The 18,411-nt window shown below is 30.9% G+C and overlaps 2 protein-coding genes across 2 annotated transcripts; both read right to left on the bottom strand.

The window, feature by feature from the left end:
- Positions 1-2,708: 2,708 nt before the first annotated feature.
- Positions 2,709-12,285, bottom strand: LOC134718275 (G2/M phase-specific E3 ubiquitin-protein ligase-like). Its single transcript, XM_063580768.1, has 6 exons — positions 12,244-12,285; positions 9,119-9,236; positions 8,246-8,466; positions 4,274-4,471; positions 3,458-3,530; positions 2,709-3,019 (listed from the first exon to the last, which is right to left on the bottom strand). The coding sequence occupies exons 1-6, from the start codon at positions 12,283-12,285 to the stop codon at positions 2,709-2,711; spliced, it is 963 nt and encodes a 320-aa protein (XP_063436838.1).
- A 9-nt stretch (positions 12,286-12,294) lies between these two features.
- LOC134718277 (uncharacterized) lies at positions 12,295-16,686 on the bottom strand. Its single transcript, XM_063580769.1, has 2 exons — positions 16,016-16,686; positions 12,295-12,439 (listed from the first exon to the last, which is right to left on the bottom strand). The coding sequence occupies exons 1-2, from the start codon at positions 16,204-16,206 to the stop codon at positions 12,295-12,297; spliced, it is 336 nt and encodes a 111-aa protein (XP_063436839.1). The 5' UTR covers positions 16,207-16,686.
- Positions 16,687-18,411: the final 1,725 nt, after the last annotated feature.

Below are 18,411 nucleotides of genomic sequence, written 5' to 3' on the forward strand. Positions count from 1 at the left end.
AGAGGACAATCCAAGGAATGTTCAGCAAAATTAAGTTGAATTTGGCAGAGTGGTTCTGAAGATTAAAATTTAAAAAAAATTAACTGACATATTCTAGACGACAGACACCAAGTGACGGTAAAAGCTCACCTGAGATCTTAAATAAGATCTGCAAACTAAATTTTACTAAGATTAAACAAGACTAGAATACTTGAACATAAAGTTGTAAAAATAATATTTGACAAAACAAATATAAGATTAAACAAGACTACAATACTTGAACATAAAGTTGTAAAAATAATATTTGACAAAACAAATATAAGATTAAACAAGACTAGAATACTTGACCATAAAGTTGTAAAAATAATATTTGACAAAACAAATATAAGATTAAACAAGACTAGAATACTTGACCATAAAGTTGTAAAAATAATATTTGACAAAACAAATATAAGATTAAACAAGACTAGAATACTTGACCATAAAGTTGTAAAAATAATATTTGACAAAACAAATATAAGATTAAACAAGACTAGAATACTTGAACATAAAGTTGTAAAAATAATATTTGACAAAACAAATATATATATATTATATATAAACAAATACTTCATAAAAAAAAGTCTTTATGTTTTTAAAGTCAACATGAAGACTTAATATCAAACAAGATCTGGAATTTGTCATTCGTCACTAAAATAGTATAGCACTAAAACTATATAAGTTAATTGACCTTAACAAATAGGAATTGCACAGGAAAGGCATATGTAGGGCTATATGTAGCGGCAGCTTAATAAAAACACAGCAAGTCTTGATGTAAATGATAGAACACATGTAGTTTCAAATACATGTAGGACGTTGTAAATAGTTTGGACATCAGTCCTTTTAGCCCCCTTTATAGGTCAATCAAATTTGTTTGGAAAATCACAGGCAGTCTATTTCATTATGAATCTATAAAAGAAGAAAAACTTGAGCTAACATCTGACAATCTTCCTGTGAAGTTTCAGGGGTCTGGGATGAAAACTGTAGGAGAATTGATTACACAATTTATGTACCTACTTTTCCCCGCCCATCGATAAACAGGTTTTGAACTTTGTCCAACCTGACCAAAAATATCATCAAAATCAGTATCAAAATAAATGATCCACATTGAAATAAGAACACACCCTTATTGGCCCCTTTGGCCCTCTTCTTTTGAAACAAGTGGGGTTACAATCTCAGTTTCAAATGTCATGCTTCATTTAGTGGCAAGGACCATTATGTTAAAAATTTCAGGAACATTTGTCTAGTACGACGAACACACCTATACAATAATAAAACCACACATTTTGTTGCTGTCTTATAAAAATAATATATCACCACGCACAGTAAAGGCAATAGAAAAACATGTAAGGTGCACAACGATAAGAAATATATGTACACACGTAAAACAAATTGAGTATTTATATTGAAAAAAATGCTTGTAAACTTAATTCTACTAACATCAAACATGACTAGAATGAACTACTTAAACCTCTATGCCAAGCCATTCTCGTCAAAACTATGTTGAAACTATGTTTAAGCCATTATTCAAAGAATTTAGTCACTGAGATTTAAAAAAAAATAAAAATGTGGATTTTGTGACATGTGGAGAACATGGCATTGTCCTTCCTGGGACAAATGTACTTATAGAGTATGTAATCAATGACAAGGAGAAAATCATTATGAAGCCAAAAAGTTTCTATGATAAGGCAAGGTCTGTTTTGAAGAGATACTGGAATGTAAAGCTGTCAACAGTGGATATGCCAGAGTGGTTGCAAGAGATGGAATACAACATTGATACTGACCAAGATGGCGGTGAATACAAATTTCTAGAATACGTAGCTAAAAGATGGTTTGGGAATCACAAATTTATATCGCAAATGGAAAATGAAAACTTCATCCTTATTATATTCATTAGTAGTGTGCATATAAATCTTAGTGTGTAATTTTCAATTCTCAGTGTGTGTTTTTCAGTTTATTTAATCTCAGTGTATAATTTTCAATTTTCAATTCTCATTGTGTAAATTTTTGGAAAAATGGCGTAAACATAGTTTTGACAAGAATGGCTTCCCATAAACATCAATGCTTATGATGTAAATAAGTGATGCATCAAAAACAAAATATAAAATATTGCAAAAAACAACAAAACAACCGTCATATCAAATTTGGCCATTACTACTCATATAAATGATTTGTATGATAAATATCTACTTTTAAATAAAAATGATATACAAAGAACTTCAATGTGGTCAGGGCATTACTTGCATCCAAAATTGACCAAAAAAAGTACAAATTCTTTTCATCATCAGATAAAATTATAAGAAGCAACTTTGGCTATATTGCAATTGTTTTGCCACTAAGTCATCTAAGTTCATTAAATGAAAAAAATAAATCTCTACAAGTGTATCATTAATTTTTGAAAGTTTTTCTTCAAAAATGTGAGTGAACAGATTAACTTTTTTAGTCAACAGTTCCCATTCATTTCTGTAATTGATAATTTTAAAATTCTACAACATTTGGATTGATTCATATCTGACTTGTGGCTAATGATGAAAAAATGAATAGGATTATTTTCATTTTATTTTATTTTAAGTTAAAGCTAATGTGTGGCCAAGAAATAGCATTATGCTAATATTTGTTTTGTTTATATTAGCTTAACATTTAATGTACAGTAATCTACAATGGTCTGAGCAACAATCACTGTTTATACATTAACATTTACTGAAAGTACCTCCATTCATCAACCCAACCAAAAAGTTACTTGCAAATACATACAGATTGGTATTTGCAGCATTTACAAACAACTGCAACTCATTTGAACAAGTCACTGCACATGGAAAGTATTGTGTATTGTCATGGTGAAATGTCACCGCAGGTTTTGGATGGAACCCAGTTGTGGGTATTCTGCTTGATCCTGTTGCAAAAACAAGGATATGTTTTGGCTCTAATTCTCTGATGAACTCATTCATTGTCGTTGTAAGAATAACATCTCCTTCTTTAAGGACTGTCTCCAGTTCATTGTCTAAATAAAAAAAAAAATCTGTCACATGTAAGTCTAATTTTTGTCAATCACAGTTAAGAAGGTATGTATAAATCTTCCAATAATTGGGGGATTAAATTTGCAAAATTTTTAACACTTCTTGATTTCAATATATTTATCAATGGCAATGGCATCTGTCAACCTCAAAAGAAACACTAAATTAACCTCAATACATGATTAGGAATGTATATATAAATTTTCAATAGTATTGAATCAAATTTTGGAAAATTTCACTTTTATGTTTTGTATTTATGGCAACAGCATCAAATCTTGAAGGTCTTCACAAGTTTAGAACCATCAAATTTTGAAAAGATTGGATCAGTAGTTCTGGAGACCCCAAATGCAACAGCAGCCATAAATTTCCATGTAAATTTTGATGTCATTAAATGTATTCATTTATTAATACTGTTTTTCCCTTACTTAATATATAATACACGTATAAACTGCCTTGTATACCAACATATACTGGATAAATTGATATCACAAATATACTCTAAATTAATAATAATATTTGAGAAGAATTTTCTATTTAAGGGCATACAATACAGTTTTGATCCTGTATTTACAGTTTGATGAAAATTTGCATATAGGCTATTTTTTGCCTGATTAAATCAAATCTGTAATAAAAAATATACCTTTATGTGCTACTTTTTGAGTTAAATGAGGTAGAAATTTTGTATATTTGCGGAAAATTTGGATTTGTGGCCTTATTTCCCTTTCGAAAGAAAAACATCACTTTTTTGTTTTAAAAGATAACACAATTTGTTTTTTGGTAAATAATAAGTAATTTCTGTATTTTATAAGTATCATAAAAAATTAGGCATTTTTTATTCAGAAATAACTCATATTTATCAAATGGTCATGAATTGAGAAAAAAACGTAATTTTTTAATGTATATTTATCAAAAATTAAAAAATTGAACTATTTACTGTTTTATAAAATTTGGTCCACATAATCTCTCTGCAAAATGAAACAAAATGTCATTTTAATGCAATTGTTGTTTTCAAATTAAATCAGTTTGAATGATAAAAATCAGTCGAAAAATGCATCTTTACCAATATGTTGCGAAAATAACATTTTACGTTAACAACGTCATTACCTCCCCTGTAACTGTATTGTATGCCCTTAAAAGTCTAGAAAAACATACCTTGAATTGATGCAAATTACTAATGAATATTCATGAGATGAATAATAGGTGAGAAAAAAAAACTAATTTATCAATACATTTAACCTTACATCATATGTTTCCAGCCCCTTCTTCAAATCAGTGATCATTGAGCTGCATCTGAGTGTGGTCAGATAAGAGGCTGCAACTCCAATAAATTCCTCCTTATTATCCATTGTTACCCTCGACATTATTCCATCTATCTCTTCCCACCATCTATTTTTGTCAACTGCTTCTCTAACTTCATTGTCGCAAGTTGCATTTTCAACCTATACATAAAGTATTGAAGAGAGATAATATTTTAAAGGGATATACATAAACTATCATCTAATTGTACATGAAAGAGGTTACTACTGTAAATATTTGTCATTATGTTCAGTCTTTGTCCTATCAAGTAATCCTATCTTTTATGATATCTGATCTAGTCAACTGACTAATGTCTGCATACAAATAACTTATTTGAGCACACCAAATAAAACTTTCATTTATCATCAAGATACATGAAATGTAAACAACTATTTCAATTGCAAGTGTTTTTTGGGGTATTTTTTTTTCAACTTAATTTACCAAAAAATATCACCTAGATTCCTTTTGGGTTCCACTTAAAAAAACTAGATAAAAAAGATGCCCCCTGAGGCCCTGCTGCATGCATAAGAAAATAGGTTTGCAAGCATTAGATTCAGCAAACAGTGATGCAGAAGTACATCTTTAAATGGTTGTGTCTGTAAGGCATGTTTGATGCCCCCATCATAGTTGATTTATTCTATAAAGTAGAACATATACCGGTGATGTTGTTCCTTCTTAGCTTCACAACTCAAGTTTTTCAAAATTAAAAAGAGGTAACTTTAATATTCAAATGTCACATGATGAATTCTATTTTTCAAATGAACAATTATCAGTAATGCATATTTACACCTCTGTGGTTGTGTAATGACAAAGGCATATAGTGACAAAGTTCACCATCCTGACATTTGTGAAATTTTTTAAAAACAGAATCGAACAATATGCATGACGTTTGTAAATGTTCTAATACTCTACATAATACAAAAGTTCCAGCTTGAAAACTGTTGGAGTAAGCCGGACAAACCATGTTCTCTTTATGCAGTTAGTACAAAAAATTGACTACGTCCAAACTACCTGTCATTTTGACAATATTTCATGAAAATCATGTGGATCTGCACACCTCCATTATGTGAAATACCAGTGCAGAGGTATGGCAAGCCGTTCTCGTCAAAACTATGTTTAAACCATTTTTCGAAAAATTTACACACTGAGAATTACAACAAAGCACTCTGAGATTTAAAAACTTCAAACGCACATTGAGAATTGAAAATTACACACTGAGAATAAAAAATTACACACTGAGATTTCATAAAGACGCACTGAGATTACAAAAATGAAAAACGCACACTGAGAATTGAAAATTACACACTGAGATTTCATAAAGACGCACTGAGATTACAAAAATGAAAAACACACACTGAGAATTGAAAATTACACACTGAGATTTCAAAAAGACACACTGAGAATAAATAAACTGAAAACACACACTAAGAATTTGAAATTACACACTGAGAATTTAAAATTACACACTGAGATTTGTGCGCACATATCTAATTAGCATACTTAATCTGAATCTATTACAAACTAAAACAACAAGGGGACAAAACTCGTTAGTCCTTCGATTTGGCCGTTCCAAATTATTAATAAAAAAAACTTTAGAAATACAAAAACAAGAAAAATACCTACTTACTCAGTTGTTACAAAATATAACCAAATGGTGAAAAACTTTATTAAAATTATAAGAAAACATTGGAACAATCTGCAAAAAGAATGCAGTGAAATTTTTACTCAAGTGTCTAATATAGCATATAAACGTAACAAAAATATAAAAGATTAACTAGCGAAATCAGGGAAACAGTTGGAAGACTTTGAAAAGGGACACATGTTTAATTACTGGTAGTAATGATCTGAATTATAGGCAACAAACTTATGAATATGAGCGATGTTAAGTCTTGAAATTTATAACGAATGTTGGTTGAAGGAATCGCATTTCATTATAATGACAAGAGTTCTTGAGATCAAGATATAAATCTGTTTTCTTATTCATCTCATGAATATTCATTAGTAATTTGCATATTAATCTCAGTGCGTATTTTTGAAATCTCAGTATGTAATTAACAATTCTCAGTGTATGTTTTTTATTTTTTTAAATCTCAGTGTGTAATTTCGATTTCTCAGTGTGTTATTTTAGGTTTTTAATTCTCAGTGTGTATTTTTTTTCGAAAAAATGGTTTAAACATAGTTTTGACGAGAACGGCTTGCCATACAGAGGTTTAATTGAAGCATTCAATGGCAGATAATTTTGTTAAGTGCTTTTTATGGGTTCAAAGAGGTTGGAGTTTATATAATTCCTGTTCTGTTGGTGATATACAAAGTTGTCAGTGGAATTATAGTTTAAATGCTGTTTGCTATTTAGTTAATATATAGTTAAAGGGGTAACTCTGCAAATTCTGGAAAATACTCCTCAATGGTATGTTTCCAGTAAAAAAATACAGTACAAAACAAATATAAGAAAACAGGAAAATATTCTATGTAAAATACAAAACAACTGATACAATAAATGCATTTTTCAAAGTTTCCAGCACAATTTAGCAAGTTGATTTATTTTCCAAACAGTGTCCATTATGTTTTGTTGATTTTTTTTTTATCGTCAATATAAAAATTTATTATACCGTTGTTTTTCTAATCGGTTGAGGCATATGATAGAAAGATTTCATATTGGATGTATTACATTTGGCGTCTGTAAACTGTTCACTTTTTGAACTTCTACTTCAGACTCACTTACAAGGATCAATATATTAAACTGTTGTTTTTACCATTGTTGAAGCATATGATAAAAAGATCATATCATGTCATTTTTCATATCAGATGTATTATAAGCCCTCGATCCTTCACCTCTTGGGCTGGTAATACATCTGATAAATACATCTGATATGAAAAATGCCATGTATAATCTGATAATATATTGAGCGATTCATCTTAATAATTATTGTGATATTTCAAGTTTCAAATGAAATTGAAATGAAGTGGTTTGTCGATTTCAGTTTCGATCAAATTATTTTGAAGGAAACATGATTTAAATAACAAAAGAATTTATATATACATCAACTTGGTTGTTGTTGCTTATTAGAGATGATGTTTGAAATAATACGGAAAAACTCTTTTAGTATGAAATAACAAATTTATGAAAAAAATAATATCTTTAAGATGTATATAATTATAAATTAATAAAAATGCAGGTATTTACATAGAATGTTAAATAAACTTTTTAAAGTGAGTTTTGTTATTTCCCTGTCAAATGGGTTATGTAATAAAACCAGGTACCCCTAAGCCAGCTGCCCTGGACTGCTTAGGGTTTATGTATTTTAAAATAAAATATGTTGCTTATGTAAAAAAAAAAAAGAAAAAAAGAAATGAAGTTTGAAACTAAATAAATTTGAAGTTCAATGAATTACTGTATCGTCCTAAATCTTGACCAATAGATGAAAAGTATATGGTAGTAGTTGTGATGACATAATTAGCTGATTTATTTAATTCTTAGTTTACTAACTGTAAATTGTGTTTGAATTTTGACTTTTATATTTTCTTTTGCCATTTCATTTATGTAAAATTGAGAATGGAAATGGGAAATGTATCAAAGAGACAACAACCGGACCATAGAAAAAACAACAGCAGAAGGTCACCAACAGGTCTTCCATGTAACGAGAAATTCCCGCACCCGGAGGCGTCCTTCAGCTAGCCCCTAAACAAATATATACTAGTTCAGTGATTATGAATGCCATACTAATTTCCAAATTGTACACAAGAAACTAAAATCAAAATAACATGTTTTCATTTGCATGCTGTAATTGTGTTCACTTTGTTTGACGTTTGTTCAGTTTATTTACTTTTAGTAAAATATTTATTTTTTTTACGTTTGTTTCTATGAATGTAGGCCAACTGAAAATTTGACTATCCTACATCTTTACAAATTGTTGTACCTCGTTTAGCTGTTGGTGATAGTATTCTTCTACCACATCATCAACCTGACTTATGACTGTTGAAGTTCCCACAATTGCATCCACCATTGAGGGAACAAATAGTGCAGGTGCTTCCGAACCCTGTATAATCCCTGTGGCCATCATAATACCCAAAGCTATATATTCCCCTCTTGCCTGGGCACCATAATTAGGGCGCAAAGTATATCCTCTATTACGGCAACCTTATAATAAATATAGATTTCAGTTAATTATATTTACACAGATCGATGATATTTACCGTTTTTTTTTTGGTGCAATTAAACACGAGGCTCTAATCACTGATCTGGTTTACAGTGGTAGAAGTCTGTTAAATATTACTAAATATATCAATATGGTATACATATAGAATGGGGAAAAAATTGAAATAAAAAGAAAGTACAGCCTGTAACATTCACTATAAAAATTAAATATCAAATATTTTAACACCACAAATATGGATCGGAGGAAGGATTGATTGATTGATTGTTGGTTGCTTAATGGCCAGTGGCAAATATTTCATGCATGTTCAGGACGATCTGAGAAAGGAACATTTTAAGCCATGCTTTGTTCAATTTGTCTTGGCGGTTCTAAAGAAAATGATTAAAATTCAATTTTTGCTAAAGGCTGTTCCCAGGGAAGGCAATTTTATTTAATCTCAGTAATTTTAAAGTCTCAGTGTGTGTTTTTCATTTTTTTTTAATTTTAGTGTGTAATTTTAAAATCTCAGTGTGTTATTTTAGGTTTTTAAATCTCAAGTGTGGTTATTAATTCTCAGTGTGTAATTTTTTCGAAAAAAAGGGTTTAAACATAGTTTTGACGAGAACTGCTGGCCATAATATATATATAGGGTCAAACCTGTAACAAGACCACTGGACTCAATGACAGACTGCCAGAGAAGTCGGAAATATTCACGCCTGGGTCCCCCTGCATCAGATACATCCTCCACACTACCTTCATCTGATGTAAAACTGACCTAAAAATATAGATTTATATAATTGCAGATATTTCCTGTCAACTGCTTCAGAATAGATGCATTAGAAAGAAGTCCATGTTTATCTCCTGGGTTTATGTTGATGAAACATATTTCTCTGTTGCAATCAATTTTCTTTTAAGCTTGGTTGTCTTTTATTACATTATTCTGATAGTATAGAAATTAATCAAATTACCAAAAGTTTTTTTTAATACCAATCAGCCTTTAGAGGAAGGCTTTATGATGCATTGTCGTTTATGTACAAAATTTTATACTAATAAATTTCAAAATCCTGTTTTTAATTTAAAATCAGTAAAATGAATACACATTCATAAAAAAACATTGTAATACTAATGTAACATTAGAACAACGTTCACAAGCTCTAAATAATTAAAAGTAAATTACTAACAGACTTGGGGTAATTGTAATTGTAATCGTTAATCAGCTGTAATTGATTACAATTTTTCAAGTAATCAGTGTAATCATTAATCAGCCAAAAATCTGATTACATGTAATATAATTTAATCAATTACTTTTCAAATTACCCTGTAATCATGATTACTTTTTGATTACATTCTGATTACAATGAAAAAAATCTAAAATTGTGTTTTTGGTCATTAAATGAACCTCTTTGTTCATATTTGATAAATTTTTAACATACTAAAATGGTTTGGTTACTTTAAGCTTGTCTACTTCAGTAAAAAATAAACTGTTACAGTATTGAAAAGTCATCATTAGCCTAAGCAGAGACATATAATACAATTATATACCTTTTATCTTGGTAAAAGATATTGTACATACATGTATAGTCATCGTTTTATAATGATCTTCATATTAATATTTGATTATAACTGTTATATATTCAAGTAATACTTTTCTTTAACCCTGAATTATAATCTTTTGTTAATATTTGTGATTTTTTTCAACTTTGAATTGACAGGTAGGAGACTAATTAAGGTTTGTTTTTATTGCAATTACCAATTGAGTATAGCTGTAGGGAAATATATATGATAAAAGATAAATCAGACATGAAAATTTATCTAATTAGCACAAACTAAATTAAAAGTTGGACAAATATGTTGTTTAAACTTTTTTTTGTATTTGGACTGGATGTGTAAAATGCAATGGTTTTTAGTACTTTAAAACATATTGTTTACAATTTGATTAAACATTTCTATTAAAATTTAACATAGTTTTAACTGGTACAAACGTAACTTTATTTCATCCATATTTAAACTTCCATAAACTGCAACTTGGAATACATATAAATTATGAAAGAGGTCAGAAGACAAACAAAAAAACTCTTGATTATGATATATCTTAATTGAATTTAATTCAAAATAATTTAGAAAACATTGGTGATAAAGTGTAATGTATATATATGTAGTGAAATTTGGTGTTTATTTAAATAGATGACGTTTAATTTGAAGTTATTATTTTATAATTGAACCAAATAAAATACGTTCTCAAAAATGCTATAGTTATATTAAACGTTTATTCATCCACATCATTCAAAATGTTTTGTTTTTAAATTCATTGTAATCAGATGTAATCATGATTTCTCTGCCAATGTAATCATTAATTTAATCAGATACTTTCAGAAATGATGTAATCATTAATTTAATTTAATCGTACAAATGACAAAGTAATTGTAATTTAATCAATTACATTGAAAGTAATCGGACCCATCTCTGATTACTAAACATTGCTAAAGGGTCACTATTATCTGAGATTATGAGAGGGATAACAAAAAAGTTCTAAAGTGCTGAACGTATAGGCTAAAAATTATGGAAAGGGCAAAAATTAGAGTATGAAAGCTAATAATATGAATAAAGTGGTAAATGACTAGATTTTAGATGTTTAGTCTATTTCTAGACTTTTTTGGCGGCGTTCTAGCTATTTGGTTTTTCTAGTGATACTGACCCTGCTTTGTACAAGCCGGATCTTTAACATGCTAGCCCATAAGGTAACAGTTTGCAGGAAGACATGTCACCCTTGGCCTACCCAGACACATAATTCTGACTCCAGGCCGACTAGACTGACTAGTGCTGTCCCCTGGCCCTTTGCTCAAGGGACAGATAAAGACTAATCTCTACAGTGGAACTTCTAAGTTTCTGTAAAACATATTTCCAGTATTAACAACTGTATCCAATTTCGCAATAGGATTCATGATGATTGTCTATAGCACGCTGTTCTCATCAAAACTATGTTTAAGCCATTTTTCGAGAAATTTACACACTGAGATTTAAAAAAAAACACACTGAGATTAAAAAACTTATTAAAAAAACTTAAAAACACACACTGAGAAATTAAAATTACGTACTGAGAATTAAAAATTACACACTGAGAATTTAAAATTACACACTGAGATGAAATAAACTGAAAAACACACACTGAGAATTGAAAATTACACACTGAGATTTTTGCGCACATTTTATGCGCACAAATCTCAGTGGGTAATTTTCAATTCACAGTGTGTATTTTTGAAATCTCAGTGTGTAATTTAAATTTTCAGTGAGTAATTTTAATTTCTCAGTACGTTATTTTAATATCTCAGTGTGTGTTTTTAAGTTTTTTAATCTCAGTGTGTAAATTTTTCAAAAAATGGGTAAAACATAGTTTTGACGAGAACGGCTTGCCATAATTGTCTCCTTCAATGTACATGGATCAAATTTAGTTTATTTTCAATGATTTGTATAAGTATATCTAAATAATAATTCATGTTCCTTATCATCAATATTATGTGCATTCAACTTTTATGTATCTAGGGACATACATGTATCTCCTGTGAAAGTTTGGTTCATATCCTATATATATATACATATGTATTATGGAATCGAAATAAGTTTCTATTTATAGTAAATGGTGATAATGATTCTTTTGGTATCAACCCCGAGAAAATGGACCTCATGACAACTATATCTAACTCAGTGACTTTATAAACATAGCTTAATAACAAGGTCCAGTAATGGGAGACTTTCTACATGTACATGATGTATACTCACTTTACTGTTTGTGGAAGGAAACTGAAGGCTGAGTAGAATGATGCCATCACTTCCTCCTATTCCCAGTCTTTTTCAAATATCATAGCTGCCATAACATGGCCATTTTGGTGGAGTTTTTCTTTTCTGCTTTGTTTTGGTAGGCTTGAATTAGGCCCTGCCAGAAGAACCACCTCCTTCATGAACACACCTTTTGACTTCTTACTGTAAATGAAATGTCACTTGTATATTCTTCATTCCAGCTATGATAAAATAGTCCCCTTACTACATCTTTGGCACAAAAGACAACATTACAGGACTACTTAATCCACAAATATTGCATTTTTATTCAGGTATAAAATTAATTAGTTCTTTAAATTTTCAGGCATTTTGATAATTTGAACTTTTAAGTTAAAAAAATCACATTCCAGGTTAACACTAACCTTTTTTAGATATAAATGTATAACTGCCATCTCTAAAAACATATCCAAACAACGCCAGAAATTTGAACACCAGGGCATTAACCCTAAAGAGGAAATAAACAGGTCTTGATCGATGAATATTTTATTTAAATTTATCAAAATCAAAATATGTTTAAAATCAAACCCTCCTAATTCATAAGCATGAGGTGGATTACCATTACTTACAAAAATGTATTGCCAATAAAGAAAGTTTCTTTTCATTTTTTCCTCAACCTAATTCTGATGGCTCTGTAATATTGCTGATCTCTATAAGAATAATTTTTCCTTTCTTAATTTTAGGATCTGAAATAAAATACGGACAGATTTTTCCCCAGTATGTGGCCATGTGTGTCAGTTGATTTGCAATTTGCTCCCATGAAACGTTATTTGTAGCTTTTAATTTAAAAATATTAAAGTTCTAATAATACTCACATCTAAGTGTGATTATCAATTCTCAGTGTGTGTTTTCCAGTTTATTTAGTCTGTCTAAAAAATTTTGGAATATTGGCTTAAACATAGTTTTGATGAGAACGGCTTGCCATACATTTAATTACGACAGAAAATGACCATTACTTTTTCAAATCAAGTGGGATTTTCTTCAATTTCATAACACTTTAAAGCTATTTCATTAGGTACTGTTCTTAAAAATGGCAAATTTTATTTTTATTAAGATTTTTTGCTCTCAAATGTTATAAACTTTATAATCAATATATGTGAAAAAAAATAGTTTTTTCAGTTGGGATTAAATTCATGTACTTGACTTTAAAAACTTCCTTTAACTGTTTCAAATCATCTGGGATTGTCATAAAACTTGACAGGTATCTACCTTGTATACTGTTCTTACAAAATTGTTAAATCTGTTTTTCATGTAAATTTATCAGTGTCAAAGTTTATGCTTTAGAAAAAAATAAGAATCTTCAGTTGGGAATAAATTGAGATACCAATAGTCAACTTCGAGAGATTCTACATGTATATCTTTTTTAAAATGACCCAAGATTATTCATAAAATTGGGCCATTATGTCATGTCTATACTGTTCTTACAAAATGCCAAATTCTAATTAGTTTGGAGATCTACCGTGTTGAAAAAAGGCAAATTATATAATTGTTTTCAGTAAATCATTATTGTCAATGTTAGAAATTGTCATTTTTTTTTAATCTTAAGATTGTTACATACTCAATACAAATCATTGTGCTTACTTTACATCAGATATGATAATTTAAGTTAAATACAAATGGAATTTAAGCCTTATTTGATAAGAAACAAATATTGTAACAAAAAATTGCTGAAATAGTTATTGTCCCAAATGGACATGATGAATAACAAGAGTGTACACGCTGAAATGTCTCGCAAGTTTTACTAACCATGATTGGTTACAAGTATCACATACACTTTATATTATCAATGATCCATGGAAATGAGGTCAAGGTCATATAAACCAAGGCAGACATACATGTTCACCTTACAATCAATCCATGCATCAAATATACTTGACCTTATTGCATATTGTATCGAAGAAGCAGACAAACAGGAAAACTTAACACTGATCAATGAACCATGAAAATGAGGTCAAGGTCAGAAGAACCCTGCCAAACAGACATGTACACCTTACAATTATTCCATACACCAAACATAGTTGACCTATTGCTTATAGTATTAGAAAAACAAACCAAAACTCAAAAACTTACCTTTAACCATTGAACGATGAAAATGAGGTCAAGGACAAATGACACCTGCCAGACTGACATTTATCCCTTACAATCATTCCATACACCACATAATAGCGGACCTACTGCTTGTAGTATCTGAGAAACAGACCTAATCATGTAACTTTAACCTTAATCACTGATCCATGAAATGAGGCTGAGGTAAGGTGAACCCTGTCTGAAGGACATGTTTACATTGCAAGGAACCAATATACCAATTATAGTTACATGTATCCCATTACTCAAAAGTGAGAAATTTACAAAACAAAAATACTATAAAATTTTTTCAAGCAGTCGCTGAACCATGAAAATGAGGTCAAGGACATTGAACATATGACAGACAGAAACTTCGTAACATAAGGTATCTGCATACAAAGTATGATGCATACAGGTCTTCAACCTTCTGAAATATAAAGCTTTATCTATATACAAATAGTTTACGCAGCTGCCGCCGGATAGTAATACCTATGTCTCACTTTCTGTGACTTTCGTCACAGGCGAGACAAAAATGAGGTTGAGTCCCCCATTAACAGCATATGATTATCATTAACAGAAAAAGTTCCTGCCCCAACACTATTCTTAGTAAATAATGATTTTGCCCTGCCAAATATATACATTTGTGTACAGCAATAAATTGAATGTATTTGCCCTTCCTCATGATCACAGGCCCATCTCTCAGATAAACATTGAATGGTCCTTAATAAAACAGTCAATGTCCCATGCAAATTTAAGTTGAAAAAAATTTGGTTCCCATTGAATTTTTGCACAGGCCCATCTCTCAGATAAACATATTGAATGGTCCTTAATAAAACAGTCAATGTCCCATGCAAATTTAAGTTGAAAAAAATTTGGTTCCCATTGAATTTTTGCACAGGCCCATCTCTCAGATAAACATTGAATGGTCCTTAATAAAACAGTCAATGTCCCATGCAAATTTAAGTTGAAAAAAATTTGGTTCCCATTGAATTTTTGCATTAAAAAGGTAAGAATGTGTCTGAGTACATGAATTCCCACACTCAAGCTTTGGTATTTTCCAAGTATTTTATATAATTCCAAGGCCGTTAGTTGACACCAGAAGCGACGAAGCAGCGCATCTATTTTGGATGGGCAAATATCCACTTTTTGATATGGGACGAGCGCGGACGTCCCACGGCCCCAGTTTGTCTGGCAAAACAGCCGTTGGACGTCAGAGTAATCTCGAACTATACATTTACAAGTTATATTTACCATTAATTTATTTCCGAAAAAAAAAAACGATGGACTTCACAAAGTATGGACGATTTTGTCATAGGCTATGGTAGCTGCGGAACCGTAGCTCTTAGGTCCTTATGTTATTTTTTGACTATTTGCGGACCATAGAGCTACGGATTTTTCCTATTTCTATGGTCCGCAAATAGTCAAAAAATAACATAAGGACCTAAGAGCTACGGTTCCGCAGCTAAGGCTATGGTCGATGCATCTTTCAATGTATGGACGATACATCCTATGGACGACGTAGCAGTATGGACGTCACGCCCTGCATCGCCCATAAACACACCGTCCAATCCAAATAGGTACATGTACCTCGTAGAGTATACGGACATAACTGATCATTTAGCTTAGAATTATATTTTATATCATAATCAAGAAAAGTACCTCATCTTGAAGGATTTGCTTCTAGGGGATTTCCCTCCCTTTGCCTTCCAACTCCCACTGTGGAATGCAAAATTGGCCAGACTAGTGACAGGACTCGTACGGTTAGATCTGTTTTGTAACTGATTGGCAAGCCGGGTCATCATCGCTTCGTTATCCACGAGTTCTGTGACAAGTTTCCTTGCGGATTCCATGGCGCCAAATAAAAATAGTCTGGGATCCCGGCCTATTCTGAGCTTCACATCGCAATGTCAATTTGAGTCAGGAACCCAGGCTACAGATGAAAAGCGAGTTCTGTCCCCTAGTTGTTTAAGCTTGTAATAGAATCAGAATAACTATGCTAATTAGATCTGTGCGCATAAAATGTGCGCACAAATCTCATTGTGTAATTTTCAATTCTCAGTGTGTGTTTTTCAGTTTATTTCATCTCAGTGTGTCTTTTTGAAATCTCAGTGTGTAATTTTCAATTCTCAGTGTGTAATTTTTAATTCTCAGTGTGTGTTTTTCATTTTTTGTAATCTCAGTGCGTCTTTATGAAATCTCAGTGTGTAATTTTTAATTCTCAGTGTGTGTTTTTAAGTTTTTTAATCTCAGTGTGTTTTTTTTAAATTCTCAGTGTGTAAATTTTTCGAAAAATGGTTTAAACATAGTTTTGACGAGAACGGCTTGCCATAATTACCGGCCGTAAATGAAATATCATCTAACATAGTTGGAAAATATGTACGTACGCATGACAGTAGTATAAAGAACATTAGTTCTGTTGTCAGAAGAAATACTAGTAGTTATGAAATTGATAAACTAAACCAATATAGCCGTAAAGAAAATATACGTATATCGGGATTACAGGAAGTAGAAGGAACTGATGACTTCACTATTTTCAAACAATTATGTGAAAAAATTGAAGTAGATGTTAAAAAAGAGGACATTGTTGCATGCCATCGAGTTGGTGACCCGAAAAAGAAGCCGCGTCAAATGCTTGTTAGATTCGTTACGAGGGACCTGAAATTTAAAATTTTCACAAACAAAAAGAAACTCAAAGATGACGCTAGTTTGAGTAAGGTATACATAAATGAAGATCTGACTTTGCTAAGAATGAAATTACTGCAGTATGTTAAGAAATTAGAAAACGTAAAAGCAGCCTTTCCGAGGGATGGCAAAGTTCAGTGCATAATGAAAGATGGAAAGAAATTCACAGTGGAGAACCCTGATGATCTCTTTAATCTTGGTGAGGATGACGTCGACTATGGAGAATTGGGTTTACCTAACCTATAGGGATCGTATGGAAGGCGAAATGTGTCATATAGTTCAAGTTTCAACAAATCGTGTTTGTTTAGTGTTTCATCCAAAAATGAAAATTTATCTAAAAATGGAAATTCGCTTGTGCGTGAGGATGCGAGTTTAGATAGTTCTGTCACATTAATAAGTGATGAATCCAGCAATGAAAGTGTTTTAAATCAGGATGCTAATCCAAGATCAATCAAAATATATTCTCTAAATGTGTGTGGGATCATTTCGAAATTAAAATTCCCAGATTTGGAAGAAAAATGTGCAGATTATGATATATTGTGTTTTTGTGAGTCAAAGCTTGACAACCTAGTTGAGGTTGAGTTCTCAAATTTTGTTAAATTACCACCTTTAAATAGAAAAGGTGCAAAGCATAAATCTGGTGGCATAGTGGTCTTTGTTAAAGAGTTTTTATATTCAAATATTGAAGTTCTTGAATGTTCTAGTGAAAATGCATTGTGGTTTATTGTTAATAATATTTTATTTGAACCTGTTTTATTTGGTGCATGTAATATACCACCTGAGAGAAGTGACTATAGCTCTATTGACATTTTCGATGTTATAGAAACTGAACTTTTAAAGTATGCAGTCGACAAAAACTGTAAAGTCTGCCTTCTTGGCGACTTTAACGCGCATACCGGGAAAGAAAGATGACTTTGTTGAAATGAATCACTATGTTAGTGAATCAGCTCAACTTGACAAGGAGATTAAGCAGAATTTTGACTTTGTAGACTTAGACGCATTAGGTATTTGTAAAAAACGTTCTAGTCTGGATAAATCTGTAGATAATTATGGAAATAGATTATTATTGTTATGCAAAGACTTAAATTTATTGATTGCAAATGGCAGATTGTTCAAAGATAAAAATATCGGGGCACTTACTTGTAAAGAATCGACTGTTGTTGACTATTGTATTGTGTCTCCTGAATTGTTTACAAATATTTTAGATTTTGAAATTCTTCCTTATGATCCAATGCTAAGTGATGTGCATAATGCAATTTATATTGAAATGTCAAGTAAAGATACATGTATGCCTGTTGTTGAAAATATAAATGTTGATATTGATGATTCCTCTGTTGTTACTAAAAGTAAGTGGGAAAATGACAAATATCATG

Source organism: Mytilus trossulus, chromosome 5, assembly GCF_036588685.1.
Source record: "Mytilus trossulus isolate FHL-02 chromosome 5, PNRI_Mtr1.1.1.hap1, whole genome shotgun sequence".
In the NCBI taxonomy this organism is placed as follows: domain Eukaryota; kingdom Metazoa; phylum Mollusca; class Bivalvia; order Mytilida; family Mytilidae; genus Mytilus; species Mytilus trossulus.

Excerpts from the sequence above, each read along its gene's own strand:
- LOC134718275 (XM_063580768.1), bottom strand. The coding sequence starts at position 12,285 with ATGGCATCATTCTACTCAGCCTTCAGTTTCCTTCCACAAACA. Across the intron at positions 3,531-4,273 it reads AGGGGCTGGAAACATATGAT|AGTATATTTGTGATATCAAT; the intron begins GTAAGGTTAAAT and ends TTATTAATTTAG. Across the intron at positions 3,020-3,457 it reads ATACGTGTATTATATATTAA|ACAATGAACTGGAGACAGTC; the intron begins GTAAGGGAAAAA and ends TTTTTTATTTAG.
- LOC134718277 (XM_063580769.1), bottom strand. The coding sequence starts at position 16,206 with ATGGAATCCGCAAGGAAACTTGTCACAGAACTCGTGGATAACGAAGCG. Across the intron at positions 12,440-16,015 it reads AGCAAATCCTTCAAGATGAG|TAAGAAGTCAAAAGGTGTGT; the intron begins GTACTTTTCTTG and ends TTTCATTTACAG.